Consider the following 15,952-nt stretch of genomic DNA (forward strand, 5'->3'; position numbering starts at 1 on the left):
GTGTTATATACCATCTATACATCATTTTCATATAATTTTCTTTCAGAAGGGAACAATCTGTACTGCTTTATGATTCTATGTTCAATCAAGCCACAATTGTGCTGTTTTAGGTTTATGGAATCCACAGAGGCTCTGGCAGTACTCCAACAGAAGACTGTTTCAGCCTCTGAGTACTCCCCATAGTTGTACTTTTACTTCTTAAATTTATTTAACAAGAGTTATATCCCACTTAATAATAATAATAATAAACCCTCTCTAAATGGCTTACACAAAATAATATAAAATATTCATAAGAAAATATCAATAAAATCGACAAACTTTAAAAGTAGACACAATAAAATTATGAAAGTACAGATGAAACCAACAGTTTTGAAAAACAATATACAAAATAAAATATCATTTGGTACAGGTAATGGTCCTAAGGGAGTGCCCACTTGTCAATCACAGTTGGACATAAAAAGGTAAAGGTACCCCTGCCCGAAGGCCAGTCATGTCCGACTCTAGGGTTGTGCGCTCATCTCACTTAAGAGGCTGGGAGCCAGCGCTGTCCGAAGACACTTCCGGGTCATGTGGCCTGCGTGACTAAGCGGCATCTGGCGAGCCAGAGCCGCACACGGAACGCCGTTTACCCTCCCGCTATAAAGCGGTACCTATTTATCTACTTGCACTTAAGGTGGGCAGGAGCTGCTAGGTGGGCAGGAGCTGGGACCGAACGATGGGAGCTCACCCCGCCGCGGGGATTCGAACCGCCAACCATACGATCGGCAAGTCCTAGGCACTGTGGTTTTACCCACAGTGCCACCCGCTGTGACATAAAGGATAAGGCAATTTCTAAGGGTATCCAGAATATCGATCCTTTCTTCTTCATAAATATGATGCCTGAAAACTCTCCCTCTTCATAGGATGAGGCAGGAAGGCATATGCACACATTGCTGGTTTAAAGCATACAAAAGCCATTTTAACTCAGATTTACTCAGTGAGCATTTATGTAAACCCATCTTCACATTTATGCTTTAATGTCAATTTCAGGTAGACTTATGCTGGTTCATGCCATGCACATCAGTCGTCATGGTGTGATGGGATGGATATGAATTGTTTCACTGACATTCCCTCCCCTCAACTAGCCTTCGAAAGTCTGTTACTGCTTCCAGAAGTAATGTAACCCTATCTGCTTTCCACACCTGAACAATTGTGAAACCATCCAACAACTAGGTAGTCACACAATGTGCTTCCTGATGTCTACACAACGGAGTGATGCAAATTTATATTGCATTTCCCCAATGCTCTCAACTTAAAATAAGAATGAGAAGAAGTGGAGAATAACTTCAGAACATGTGTTGGATATGTATGATGTAGTGTGACAATTTGGAAAACGTCCGCACTTGCTGTGCACAGAATGCTTTTTAAAATTTGATGTGTACACAGCCCAAATCTTGTTAAATTCTAATTTCTTGGAAGTGTCTGGGAGAGAGGGAGAGAGGTACTGAATGTGTGTATGTTATATGTGAGAATAGATGCATGTGGGTATAATGTGTGCATGTGTATGAATGCAAAATTGTATTTGTGTGTGGATGTAAATAAGTGTGTGTGAGAGAGAAAGAGAGAGAGAGAGAGAGAAGAGTGGCCCCGCCCCCACCCACCTTTTGCAATGGCTCTTCCCACCAGTAGCATGTGGCTCATGGAAAGTTAGCCATCAAAGAAATGAAAAAGGTTCTTCTCAACTCCGAGTATATTTCACTTCTCCATCGCTGCCCCAGAGCCACCCAGGGCCAACTCAACTATTAGGCAGAATGAGGCAACCAGCTCAGGCAGGAAATGCTGGGAGGCAGGGAACAGCAGCAAGATTCTGGGGAGCTGTTTGCACAAGTGGCCTACAATGTGCTCCCTAGGCAAGTCTACTACCTTCAGGCATGGTGGAGATGCTGTTCTGTTGCTAATGCTGAAGGCAGAGATTCAACCACCAGTCTTGTTCAGCTTCTTGTGTAGAATAGGGGGCGGTGGACACACCATCTTGTCTTCTGCCTCAGATAGCAAAGTGACTTGGAGGAGTTCTGAAGGCACCCCACTCTTCTGCTTCTGAGACCAGGGATGCTTCCAGTTGCCTTGTTAGTAGAGCATTCATCCTGATTTCATTGCAGGGAAATTAGCTGCCATTGGCTATTTAATGAGGATTTGTTATGATTTGCTTCCAGGAAGTTAAGGTGATGCTTGTGTCAAAACTGGCATTATCCCACACATTCCAGTGCCTTTCCCTTTCCTTATTGCAAAAGAAGTTCAGTGTTTTGAGGGAAGCGGATTTGTTGCGCAAGACCTCTTATAATTGCACAACTTTACTTTGCCAGTATGTGATTGAACTCCCTCAAAAACAGCGACAGACAGGAAGCTCCCTGGCTTTCCATTTGGGGAGGGCTCTTTCCGTTGAATACCAACTGTATGCTAACACCTGCCCCTTTAAACACCTTGCAACACCTTGCAAATGAGCTTGGAGCACCTCAGAATCAGGTTTGGCCTCGCTGCTGCAGTTTCTTCAATTCTCTTAATACCACTTTGAATCCCCAGTCCCAATGGAAAATGTGGAGCACCTCATTTAGGGAGTAGTTGTAGACTGTGGCTTCCGGCCCTGTGGCTGCATTTTCAAAGCCAGCATGGCTCTCCGATACAAATCTGTGGAAGAAGGAGCCATAGATGAAACAGGGTGACCACTTACCCATTGCCAGAAAGAGGAAAAAAGAGGACATACATTCAGTGGCGTAGCATGGGTTGTCAGCACCCAGGGCAAGGCAAGTAATTTGCGCCCCCTAACCCGTGAGCCAGGTAGGGGCAGAGAGCTGCAAGTGCGAGTGTCCCCCCCCAGATGTTGCGCCCAGTGCGGCCGGCCCCCCCTGCACCCCCCACGCTACGCCACTGCATACATTTGCACAAAGTGGGGAAGATTGTGACCAGGAGACCTGCTCAGTCTGCCATCCTGCTGCTAACTGTTGATGGGAAACTCCACTGGCCTCTGAAAGTTCTCCCTTTTTATGGTTCTTTAAAGAATTTTGAAGCAGACAGCCCTTCAGACAGGGGACCATCCTGTGTAAAGTAGGACACAGTCACCCTGGGGTGATTTAATTACTTTTTCTTAACTGTTATACATACAAAGGAAATAACAAGACCTCTAGTTCTACACAAATCAAAAGTGGAGTCCCTAAGGCAGCTAGATGGCCCTTTGTCCACCTCCTTCCAGCAATTCCTGCAGCCAAGCTGGTGCTAAACATACTGCTCTGTTTTCCTTTGGACTACATCAGGGGGGCTGAGAGGGAGAGTCTTGTCCTCTGGGGATGCCAGGACCTCCACACTGCCCAGGCTTGTGGCCTGGGGAGATCACTTTGACACTGCTAACACAGTGGTCTGGCTTCATCCCCAGAGGTGCACACCAGTGCCTCTCAAGACAGATGAATGCCAACAACAACAGGTGCCTGAACAGGTGGGATCATATAAATCTGACAATTATTTAAGAAGATGCATACCCTGGTTATCCACCCAAGGATGAACAAGACAGCTAAGTAAATAGTTAGCCCTAAGTAGGAATGAGCAAATATGTAAAAGCTGGGTTCTCTCAGTTTATAATTTTTCTAGCCTTGAAAATTTATTTATCCACATTTCTACATAACTTGGCAAGTCCTCATGAACATTTTCCAGCATTTTAGTGAGAAATTTTCCCTTATACACTTGTTTTGTATGCAATTTTGCCTAATCCTGCTTCCACCTCAATATGGAAGCATTGCTACAGGACTTCACATTTGCCCACAATCTGGCTCAATAAAGACCCTAAAACAAGCAGAGCTTTTGTTTCCCCCCAAAGCTAATCAACCTTATTTGTTGCTTTAATGAGTATCATTGATATTTTGCAACCCTTCCCACAAATCCCTTTCCTAGCTGAGTAAGATGTACCAAAAGTGCTTGATAGGTGCTCGTTTGGCTGGGTCTGTGATGATTCCTGAGATTTGACTTTATTTTTCAATCTTTTATTTTTCTTCTTTGTGCTTTGTCCTGAAAAAAGAGAAGTGGGGAGGGGGGAATGGAATAAATTCTCTGGTTTACAAGCCACAGTAAACTATGGTTTGACATATAGTTACTGGTTAAGGAAGACAGAATTAACCAGAATCCCAGATTTGTGCTACAGACTCAAACCTGATTTCAGAGCCACATCATACAGTAGTAACTAGCAGGGACAGAAGGATCTGTCAGTAGTGGTTCTCTCAATCTCTCATTTTTCCAATCATAAATTCAGTTCTCTGCATGTATGTAGCATTTACACACATATTTTTTTAAAGGAATCCTCACAAAAATTCACCAACGTTTGGGGAGCATGGCTAGCCAAGGAGCTAAATGGCAACATAGTTTAGTGTCTCTAATTGCCTAAGGACTACTTTGATGCAGAGTAGACACATACAATTCTAAAGCCCTGGCAGACTAAAGCTACACAGACTCCAGGGTCCAAAAAATAAGTAAGCAAGACTCAGTATTCAAGAAGAAATTGACGGATCCTTCTTTCAGACCTCAGATTCAGAGATGGTCAAGGGAGGAATGAGAACACAAAAAGGCATGAAAATGCTAACAACCGTGGAGGAAGACAAAGAATCAGACTACTACATAAGCAAGATAAGGAAAGCTCTTGTCTCAGATCGGGCAGAGCTTTCAAACAGAAGTTTAAATATCTATCTGGGCAAATTGCAGACTGGACTAGTAAAAGCAGTAGAGCTAAACCTAGAGCTAAACAACCAGGTGGACATTCAAATGCTACAAATGGCAACAGAAGATCTGGCCCTAAAATTGGAGGAACAATCTGATTGAGCAATGAGGGTTTTCCCCCCCAGTGACAGCATGATGGTTCATCCTTGTCCACCTTCCCTATATAAGGTGGTGTGAAACAGGGCTTGACTCTCTTTGGCATATTCTTCTTCCTGTTGCTCTCCAATGCCTTCAGCTCGGCTGAGGACAGTGTGGACTTCCATTCAAGGAGTGAAGGAGGCCTGTCCACGCCAAGATGAAAGCATGGCAGATCCTTACCTGTGAGGTGTTGTTTGCAGCTGACAGCGCACTCTGAGGCAGTTCTACAGAGAAGCACTCAACCCTGAAGCTCACTGGAGTGATCTTGGGCCTGTCACTGTCTCTCAACCCTAACCTACCTCAGAGGATTGGTGTGAGGATGAAATGGAGAGGGGGAGCACTACCTCAAGCTCTTTGGAGGAAAGGTGGGATGGAAATATAATATTGCTACTTCTTCTTCATTGTCATGCTTCTAGCGTTTCTATCATGTTAATAAGAAATCTATGTTTACCTGCTGGGGGTGGAGTTGATTCCAGAACTCTGGGGTTCTCTTGGGCAACCTTGTTGCTGGGGCGGCGGACAGTGACACCTCCCACTTTGCTCCCACTTGCTGCTGCTTTCGCACTGTCATCTTCTGTCAAGGTATTCTCCGACTGCACCAAACTTTTCTTCTTCACCTTCAGCTTTAATTTCCCTTTCTTTTTCTTGGAGGCCACCGGCATTTCTTCCTGCTGAGCAAAAACAAAGTGCGTGCGTGTGAGGAAAAGCCCTGTCTCTGGGAATGCTTTCAGAAAACGTGGCACAGAAAATGTCAGGAACATAGGAAGCTGTATAACTGAGCCAACAATTGGTCGATCTAGCTCAGTAATGGACTGGCAGCAATCCTTCACGCTTTCAGGAAGGAATTATAAGTTGCACCGGCCAACTTGTAAATGCCAAGGACTGAACCTGGGCGTTTCCGCCTAGAAAGCAGGTGCTGTGCCATTGAACTATGGCCCTGCGCACTAGGGATGCTGGAGAATTCCAATGAAAATGGAAACTGCCAATGTTCACCTAAAGTGGTACCTCTGGTTACGTACTTAATTCGTTCCGGAGGTCCGTTCTTAACCTGAAACTGTTCTTAACCTGAGGTACCACTTTAGCTAATGGGGCCTCCCGCTGCCACCGCTCCTCCGGAGCACAATTTCTGTTCTCATCCTGAAGCAAAGTTCTTAACCCGAGGTACCATTTCTGGGTTAGCGGAGTCTGTAACCTGAAGCGTATGTAACCTGAAGTGTATGTAACCCGAGGTACCACTGTATTCATCTCATGTCCAGAACAGAGATCAGTCCAGCAAATACAATTGGCATTCACTGTTGCTGCTGCTTTCAGCCTGCAAACAATACATAATTGATTATGTATCCCCCTCCATATTTGCACTGCATTTCCTTTGCATTGAAATGAATGCCGTGGAATAGCATGATGACAACATAATTTACGTAATTTATGGAATTAATTACACAAATCACATAAATTATGTAGTTTTGCCATGGTGGACAGTGAGATAAAAAGGTAAAGGTAAAGGTACCCCTGCCCATACGGGCCAGTCTTGACAGACTCTAGGGTTGTGCGCCCATCTCACTCAAGAGGCCGGGGGCCAGCGCTGTCCGCAGACACTTCCGGGTCACGTGGCCAGTGTGACAAGCTGCATCTGGCGAGCCAGAGCCGCACACGGAAATGCCGTTTACCTTCCCGCTAGTAAGCGGTCTCTATTTATCTACTTGCACCCGGGAGTGCTTTTGAACTGCTAGGTTGGCAGGTGCTGGGACCGAACAATGGGAGCGCACCCCGCCGCGGGGATTCGAACCGCCGACCTTTCGATCGGCAAGCCCTAGGCGCTGAGGCTTTTACCCACAGCGCCACCTGCGTCCCACCCGGACAGTGAGATAAGCAACAGCAATTTTGATGGAATATGAGCTGCTGAAATGAATGCAAGGTGGAATGGGACAGAAAATAATGCCTTTTTGCATCCCCATTGCCCACACATGGATTGTTCTTGACTTCCTGATCATGAGTTTGTTTGAGGGAAATGACCCATGATTTCAGGCTCAGATGTAATGCTAAGGCAGGAATTGTGATCTGTTTCCCCCCAGTGCTAGCAAGGAGCAAACTGGGTGCAAATGGTTCACGTGTGGTAAATAATTAACTGTGGTTTGCCATGATGTCTAAACCTGCCCATTATGTCACTAATTAATTTTATGAAACAATACATCCTTAAAAGTGTAAAATTCCTGGCAGAAAAAATATAGCAGAATCACCAGTTACCTGGGAGGGGATATTCTGGGGCAGCTTTGTGGGTTTCTTTTCCTCCATCTTGGCATTTCCTCCTTGGCTGCACTCTCTTTTGGCCAATGACTCCCTAAAGGCAGATATAATAAATTATTCAAAAGATACACATATGTACATGTTATTCTATTCCTTCAACTTTGAAACTAATCAGTGGTGCTAAAAACAGCTCTGCCATCTTCTATGTCTATGTGGTACAACAAATAAATGTATTTAAAGCACTTTAGAAACACACGGGTTCCCTCAAATAACCCTGGGAGTTGTAGTTTACATAACTACAACCTAGCACCTTTAACAAATGACAGTTCCTAGGATCCTTCAGGAGAAGGTGATGTGCTTTAAATTTGTGTTAAATATATGGTGTTGATGTGGCCTCACTGTTTCTCACCCTCAGTTTCTCAGCCTCAGTCAATATCAAGTAATTGCTGCTGTTTGGGTATTATTTTCTGTCTCTGGTCTTTCAGCTTGTCCCATTTGCTCTACTTTTTAGGTCTGCGGGCACACATGCCCCGCACATGCACACACTTCATTTTACCAAGGAATCTGGGTAAAAACCAGATCCAATAGAATTAAGCTGAGCTTTGAAGACCACATACAGCTGAAAAAGGAAGTGGGAAAGAGCGCCACTCTGTCAACTTCCTTCTTAACCTCTACGTACTTTTAAAAGAAGAAAAAGGCAAGCACTCTCTTTACCTTATGACCAAGAGGGCAGTGTGTGGGGGGGACACACAGAGGTTTTGTTGGCCCCAAGGTAAGACTTCAAGGGTCCTATTGGAACCTTGGGTGCCATGTTGTTGACTCCTGCTTCAGTTTCTGCTCTAATTGTTTCCTTCTTGTCTTTTGCCCTTTTGCCAGCTTGCTCTCTGTTCAGCTTTTCATCACCTTGCTCATTCCCCTTCTCTCTCTTCACCACCCTGCACTAAGCAATCTTCTTATAAACTGACTTTTGTTTTCATTTCTCACCATTCTGCGCCCCTCCCATATGCATTCTAGGAACATAAAATGTAAGCTGCTTTATACAGTACTGAGTCAAACCATTGGCACATCTACCTCCATATTGTCAATGTTGACCAGCAGCGGCCCTCCAGGATTTCATACAAGAAATCTTCCCCCACCCTTATATAGAAATGATGGGGATTGAACCTAGGACCTTCAGCATGTAAAGCAAGATGCTCCAGCACTGAGCTATGGTCCAGCCCCCTCTAAGATCTTAAGAGTAGGCATTACACACAGCATAGGCTTGCAGGAAGAAGGAGGAACCTGGCTTCTGATGTCCTGTTCCTGGATTTCTGTACTTTCTTGGATACATCCTGCTCCAGTGACACTTGCTGTTCAGGACTGTCTTCCTGGATGCGACCACATAGTACACTGTAGTTGGTGGCAATTGTACGCAATAGCCAATGTAGCCCTTGAACGATGGTCCAGCATTGCATTTTGGGAAGCCTTTTGGAAGCTGAACATGGTTCCTGTAAGATGAATGTAGAGGACAGCCAGTCTGAAAACCCAGCTGCCCCATTCAAGGCAAAGAAAGTGGAGGAGTTTGTGAGTTGGCAGATGGATGCCAACAACATAACCACAATACCTATGGGAGGTCTGTTACAAGAAACTCTGGCAGGCCCTCTCTGGTGACATGTTGAGACCAGCAAGCAAAGGGGAGACATCTCCTGGTGCAATGCCAAACCTGCTACATGACAAGGGAAATTGATGTGTATGAAACGGCTTGCTGCAAGAAGCCACTTTATGCCAAACAACCATCAATGTATTTTCTATGCATCAGGAGTTGTTAACTAAATTAATAATAATAATAATAATAATAATAATAATAATAATAATAATAAACCTTTATTGTCACTACACCACCTGTGTGCAGTGAAATTAAATGAGCCCCCCTCTGCCCCACACATACACTCAGTCTTGTTCGCACTGTGTGTGCTTCTCGGAAGTCAATTGCACCACTATTTCCCCCTCCCATTCAGCAGCCCAACAGCCCACAAATAAAAACTGTCCTTTAACCTGTTGGTGCGGCTGACTATACTTCTGTATCTCCTGCCCGAAGGTAGGTGCAAACTTGACCTTATGTGAGCTACATATTGCTAAAATAGTGCTGAATTCCAGGGCCAACCCATCCAGGAGGCAAGGGGAGAGGTCTGCTTGCTCTCAGTTAGCCCCCACCTGCTTGCCTTCTTACAACCTGTGCAGGGGGGTCACTGGCTGTTATCTCTACCCTTTTTAGTCTTATGGTTGCCTTTGTGCAACCACAGGGAGCTGGATGGGGGCAAAACTAGAATTATTTGGCTCCATCTGTCATGGCTTCTGAGTCTGCCGACTGGTGTCTTACCAGTCCTAATGGCCACCAGCCTCCATTATTCCAGGTGTTGTGGGACTACAACTCCCATCATCTCTGACCGCAAGGACTTCCTGCCCAGATCTCTCTGACCCAATTGCCTCAATTCCACTGAGCAAGAATTAAAATGGGATACGTAATCTGAGCAAGAGGAAGTAACAATCTGTATAAACTCCATGGAAATGATCATCATGAAGGGCAGAGTGGACAAAAGGGAGACTTCCTTTCCATCCCTTGTGAAGAATAGCCAACCTGTGTAAAGAGGGTATCATTTTACTTACAATTCGACACAACGACTTGTTTTCATTCACCAACTTTTCCAGAGACAGGTACTCAATGATCTCGCAGGGCAAGAGAGCATCCAGTTTGTCCTGCTTGTTTGCCAGCCTTGAACCATTCACATAGAATTTTGAAAACAGAACAGACGGAAAGGCAAGATTCCATTAGCAAACAGCGCACTCACTGTTGTAACTATATCATTTAAAAAAGCAATAGGGAACCTTCGGCCATTCAGATGTTATTAGACTACATGTCCCATAACTGCTGTCCATTGGCCATGCTGGCTGTGGCTAGTAGGAGTTGTAGTACAAAGGTGAAAGGATCTGTCTACTTCTCAGTTTCTCCTTTTTCCAATTTTACATCCATCAGCATTTTAGGGCAAATTTATCCTAATAATATAACTCTATTTTGTATGCTTCCCATCCCCACAATATCTCCATTTTTATGCATGCTTTCTCCTTATATATGCATTTTTGTAAACATTGTTTGTTTGGAGAACTGCATCACAAAATTTGGGTAAGAATGGATTACGAATAATTGCTGTGTTTTGGTTCGCATATTGTTTTAGAAAGTGAAACTTGATAGACTGAGCTTTAAAGCTTTAAATATGTGCTGAATCAAATTTATCCTCTAACCCAAAGTCCAACAGCATCTGGAGGGCACCAGGTCTACTATGCAGTCTTGAATGGGCAGATCCACACGCTTAAACTAAGACCCGGGGGCCGGATCCAGCCCAATCACCTTCTAAATCCAGCCCGCGGATGGTCTGGGAATCAGCGTGTTTTGACATGAGTAGAATGTGTCCTTTTATTTAAAATGCATCTCTGGGTTATTTGTGGGGCATAGGAATTCATTCACACCCCCCCAAATATAGTCCAGTCCCCCACAAGTTCTGGGGGACAGTGGACCGGCCCCCTGCTGGAAAAGTTTGCTGACCCCTGCTCCAGACTGTCATTATTTTGTGGGAAGGATTAAAGCACATAGTAGCAAATTAGGTCTGCACAATTACAGTAGATTAAAGCACTCTGCTGCTGTAGTACAATAAATCCATTTAGAAAAAAGAAAAATGAAAAGAAAAGAAAGGAAAGGGGTGACCTTTTTTAGTCAGGAAAGTGATGGGGGAAGGCACTGAAAGGTGTGGGATAAACAAATTATTAATGGGAAGAAGACATATAAACATCCCACACCCAAATCAGGATGAATGCTATTTGTTGTATCACTGCCTCATCAAACAAATTAGAATGGATGCTCAAGAAAGAGTGGACGCTGTACAGCCTCCACAATAGCTTTGGGCAAGCAAACCAGGATGAATGGTCAGTAAATATCTGGAGGAGCTCCAGAACTCTGTAAGGTAACAGTATTTGGCTGTAGGGAGCAGCACCTATTTCCCGTGAGACCTGGGCTTTGGCTGTCTTTTGGAGCATTTAACCTGCACCTCTGCTCTCTCTCTCTGTGTGTTTGTAGATAAACACAGATATGACAAAACACCAATGAGCCTCCAGTAGCCTCCTTCCAAAGGGAACTAAAACCTGCCCCCTGGAACTTTTCACTGATCACAGAAGCGGGCTGAGTGTAAGCTGATTGAGATGGCTTGAAGATGCATTGTTCCCCCTGTAAACTGGCTTGTGGATCTGATCATGACTTGGAAGGTATAAAACCACTCCCTTTACTGCTCTCTGTGGCACTTTGTAGTTGCCTTGGATCAGTTCTGCCTGCAACCTCTCTTTCATGTCAGTGGATCTAACATGCCCAGCATCTGATGTCATATATAATGTCAAGTGTAGGGCAGGTGGACGTAGCTTGGCTGAAATGGCCTCATGGCCTAAAGAGGAATCCTAGGTAAAGGCAAAGGGACCCCTGACCATTAGGTCCAGTTGTGACCAACTCTGGGGTTGCGGCGCTCATCTCGCTTTACTGGCCAAGGGAGCCGGAGTACAGCTTCCGGGTCATGTGGCCAGCATGACTAAGCCGCTTCTGGCGAACCAGAGCAGCACATAGAAACGCTGTTTACCTTCCCGCTTGAGTGGTACCTATTTATCTACTTGCACTTTGACGTGCTTTTGAATTACTAGGTTGGCAGGAGCTGGGACAGAGCAACAGGAGCTCACCCCGTCGTGGGGATTAGAACCGTCAACCTTCTGATCGGCAAGTCCTAGGCTCTGTGGTTTAACCCACAGCGCCACCCGCGTCCCAAAGAGGAATCCTAGTGAGTCTAATAAAACAGGGGAGGGGGGAGAGGAGAGGGGGGAGGAATCTCCACCCCTGTTTTACACCCATTCATTCACCACAGGGTACAAAGGAAGGAAAGAAGATGCCAGGAGAATCAGTATCTCACAGTAACAGAGGCTTTCCTGAAACTTTGGGGTGCCCCAGAACACGGGAGAGAGTCTTCTTGGCCTCTTCCATCCTTGCCACATCGCTGGAGTCAAGCACAAAGATGATCCCATGTGCAGTGCTGTATTGGTCCCTCCAGGTTCCCAAGGACTGCTGTCCACCAGGCAGGTCAATGAGGGACACCTCAAACCTGTCCACCCTGAGTGCCGTCTGGTTTGGCTTCGTGATGGGAAGCACTTCACAGGAGAGGACTGCAAACAAAAGTAGCAAGAGCAAACGAAACAACAACAAAAACGGGCATCAGTCTTAAGTAAAAATACAGGTAAGCTCATACACCACAGAAGCTTTCCTCTAATTTCCAGAAAAATTATAGGAAATTGCAAGGAGGGCCTGATATAAAACGTTGCACAGTGAAGCATTTCTGTTCAGGTCCTTCCTCTAGGATAAACCATTGTATTTGCCCACTCAAGCTCTGTTTCCCATTATATTCCCTTGACAGTCAGCATACACTCAGGCTGTGTATGCATCCATGCATTTAAAGCACATTTATTCCCCCAAACAATACTGGGAACTGTAGTTTGTTAAGAATGCTGGAAATTGTACCTCTGTGAGGGGTTAACCACAGGTCCCAATATTTTTGGTGTGTTGTTTGTGTGCTTTAAATGTATGGTATGTATGCAGCCTAAGTCCTTATTATATTGTTTTGGTAGTCTCCCAGTTTTCTGTTCTTCTGCAAACCTTGGGGTTTCCCCAAGCCTACTGATACTACTCTCTTGGCCATGGGTATTGCCATTTTGGCGGTTTGAGCAATGGTACTCACAGCCCAAACATTGGGAATTAAGGGAATTATAGAGCTTTACAATTTAAGTGACGGTTGTACAGAGTAATGTGTCAGGTCAGCCAGTGTGTACTGGGCTCATAGGCAGCTGAAATCAGCAACAAGAGTTATAGGTTGATGCTGAGACTCAGGTCTACCTGACAGCCAGTCTCCTAGAACTAAACTATGTAAGACTGGCTGAGGAATGTTATATGAAAGAAAGGCCTTCAGCACAGGCTGTGGACTCATTCACACTTTCTTTTGCGCTGCATTTCTAGGCACAAGTCTGGGCCTCCCAGGTCTATGTCCCAGCATGTTTTACTGCTGAATCAGAGCAAATGGGTTGCTGTTTGCTCTGGTGGTAAAACATGAGTTTTCCTTGGGAAAGCACCAGAACGGAACAGAATACTCAGATACAGACCTGGAAAGCATGGACCTATAAACTCAGAGCAAAGGTTAAGTGTGGATGAGCCTTTAGAGACACCCCTGTCAGCTCTACTAGGCACTGAGTTCAGGTTCTGGAGTGGAAGAACTGGAAAGCTTAGCTGACATTAAGTTCTGCTCAGCAACTCACCTCTCTGGATTTCTTTCACCAGGGAACTTTTTCCTGCACTGTCTAGGCCAAGGACAAGGATGGTCACTTTCCTGATGGGAAAGAGAAGGGTAACATAAAGATGCAATCTGGTAACACCTTTGTAGGGAGGGAGGATTAGAGTTCCTATAGCAAAGTGAAATCCAGATGAAATGTTTAAAAGCATGGGCTGGCCTTTTGATGACATTTTGTTGCAGGGGACACTGTGAGAAACTATTTTGTTGCAGAGGGACACTGTGCGAAACTATTGCATGGAAACACCTTTTAAAAAGCACACAACTGCTTTGTGGACACATTCCACCCTTTCTCTCCATCCCTATGGCTGCTACTTTTTGTTAAGAAAGATGCATGGCAAGTCCTAAGCATGCCGCTTCAAAAATGTAATTATTGTAATGAGTACTTTGGCCCTGAAGCTCTCCACAGTGGGACCAATAATTCTTCTAAAAATGTTTACAAGCCATTGTTTTGTGAGGAGAATTACCAGTGATGTGAAGGGTCTGTTTTATTTCTCTCCTCTTCCCCCCACCACCCCACAACAGGTGGAGGAGTTCTCTGTTTAAGAACGGCAGGCAAAAATGAATCAGAGCAAATATTTCCTCGTCATTGCATTGCCATTCTGAGGGAACATGGCATACTCATCCCCTCTCTTTGTGAAAATGTGGCATGCGTAGTAGCATAGTGCAGGCCTTCTGTGTTGCTATAGTGATTTTTTTGTGGGGCGCAGGCCTAGTTGAAAGGGCAACATATACTTGGAACAGAAGTGGATGGAAGCACGGAGTGCATCACTTGGCAACCAGCAGGGCTTCAGCTTATTGCCTTAGCAACCTTTGTTTGGCACTATGCAAACTAACCAGAATTCAGTGGTCGTATAAAGCTGGGAGAGAGATGTATGGTGAGTCTCTCGTTACCCAGAATGCTCTGCTTACTTAGGCACTAAATGCAGCAGTTCCTTAAAAAAAAAAAAAGGAAAAAGATATTGAGGCTAAGAGCAGGACCAGAGCAAGACATTTGCTGTCTGAGGAAAAGAACAAGATTGTGCCGTCTCCCAGTTCCACATGCAGAAGTCAACGCTTTTCATTGTGACGTTAAATCGCTGCTGTTCTCTCACCAAAGAGTACTTTCCTCAAACTTGGGGCTTGACTTCCAGGATTCAAACAACTAGTCCTGGGGCTGCTACCACATGTTACTTTCATCCTCCTTAGTATGTTACCCTTGTAGAAATCCATAGGAATGAGGATGGGGACAAAGTTAGTTAGCTCAACCTGTGGCTTCATCTATAACTGACCTTGCCTTCACCTGCCACTGACTTCCCAGCCTTCTTCCCCACTAGTCCCACCGGGCACCAGATATCCTTGCTCTCCAGATTTACCTCATTGGCTCTTGGAGAGCCTGCAGCCAAGACCAGCAGTAAGAGAAGAGGTGAAACATACTCCAGCAAACCACAGAGATGAACAGGGGTAGGGTGAGTCTCTGGCTTTCCCCCGCCGTCCTTGAAGAAAAATAGCAAAGCAACAACAATCCTGTTGTAAGATTTTCTTCCCTTAAAAAAATGGGGGGGGGGATGCTTTACTCGTGGCTATGTGCGTACTTCAGTATAGGGCAGGTGGATGGCTTAAAATAAATAAATAGCAGACTTTAGATTTTAACTATCAGCATCTATCAATGGAACCCAGTACAAAACACATGCTTAAAATCAAAGATTTTGGACTCCACAATTTTGTTTTGAATAGCAGAACTGAATGGCACTCTCTCAGTCCTTCCACACACATGAGAACATAAGAACAGGCCTGCTAGATCATGCTAGTGTCCCATCTAGTCCACCACAGTCAGATGCCTGTGGCAGACATGCAAGCAGGACATCAGTCACCTGAGCACAGCAGCAGTCTCCCCTCCTGAAGTTTCCAGCAATTGCTATTCAGAAGAATTACTGCCTCCAGTTGTGGAGGAAGATCATAGCCATGAAGGCGAGCACTCTTTGATAGCCCATTTCTCTGTCAAATCCTCTTTCAAAACCATCAGAGTTGGTGGCCATCGCTGGCTCTCATGGGGGTGAGTTCTGTAGTTTAACTGTGAGCCAGGTGAAGTAGGACTTTTATTTTGTCTGTCCTGAATCTTTCAACATTCATCTTCATTGGAAGCCTGTGAGCTCTAGCGTTAAAAGGGAACAGCTTTTCTCTGTCCACCTCCTCCATGCCATGCAGAATTCCTTATATACTTGTATCATGTTGCCTCTTACTCAGCTCTTCTCTAAGCTACCCCACCCCCAAGTGCAGTGAGTATACCTGTATAATATACAACCTGTATATTATACGGTTGTAATTTATCCTGGGACCTTACAGTGAAGTGCAGATTTTTATTTTTATTTTTTAAAAAACAATTTATTTATTTATTTATTTATTTATTTATTTATTTATTTATTTATATATACATCCTTTCCTCAAATCTCTCT

At 44.7% G+C, this 15,952-nt stretch overlaps 1 protein-coding gene across 1 annotated transcript; it reads right to left on the minus strand.

Moving 5' to 3' along the window:
* Positions 1–697: 697 nt before the first annotated feature.
* Positions 698–14,987, minus strand: ARL13A (ARF like GTPase 13A). Its single transcript, XM_028715915.2, has 9 exons — positions 14,873–14,987; positions 13,486–13,556; positions 12,096–12,345; positions 9,763–9,868; positions 8,398–8,603; positions 7,117–7,210; positions 5,324–5,540; positions 3,934–4,032; positions 698–2,664 (listed from the first exon to the last, which is right to left on the minus strand). The coding sequence occupies exons 1-9, from the start codon at positions 14,929–14,931 to the stop codon at positions 2,588–2,590; spliced, it is 1,179 nt and encodes a 392-aa protein (XP_028571748.2). The 5' UTR covers positions 14,932–14,987; the 3' UTR covers positions 698–2,587.
* Positions 14,988–15,952: the final 965 nt, after the last annotated feature.

This window comes from Podarcis muralis, chromosome Z, assembly GCF_964188315.1.
Source record: "Podarcis muralis chromosome Z, rPodMur119.hap1.1, whole genome shotgun sequence".
Taxonomy (NCBI): Eukaryota; Metazoa; Chordata; class Lepidosauria; order Squamata; family Lacertidae; genus Podarcis; species Podarcis muralis.

Excerpts from the sequence above, each read along its gene's own strand:
- ARL13A (XM_028715915.2), bottom strand. The coding sequence starts at position 14,931 with ATGTTTCACCTCTTCTCTTACTGCTGGTCTTGGCTGCAGGCTCTCCAA. Across the intron at positions 9,869-12,095 it reads TCAGGAAAGCCTCTGTTACT|GCTGGCAAACAAGCAGGACA; the intron begins GTGAGATACTGA and ends GAATGGTTCAAG. Across the intron at positions 4,033-5,323 it reads ATCAACTCCACCCCCAGCAG|GACAAAGCACAAAGAAGAAA; the intron begins GTAAACATAGAT and ends CTCTTTTTTCAG.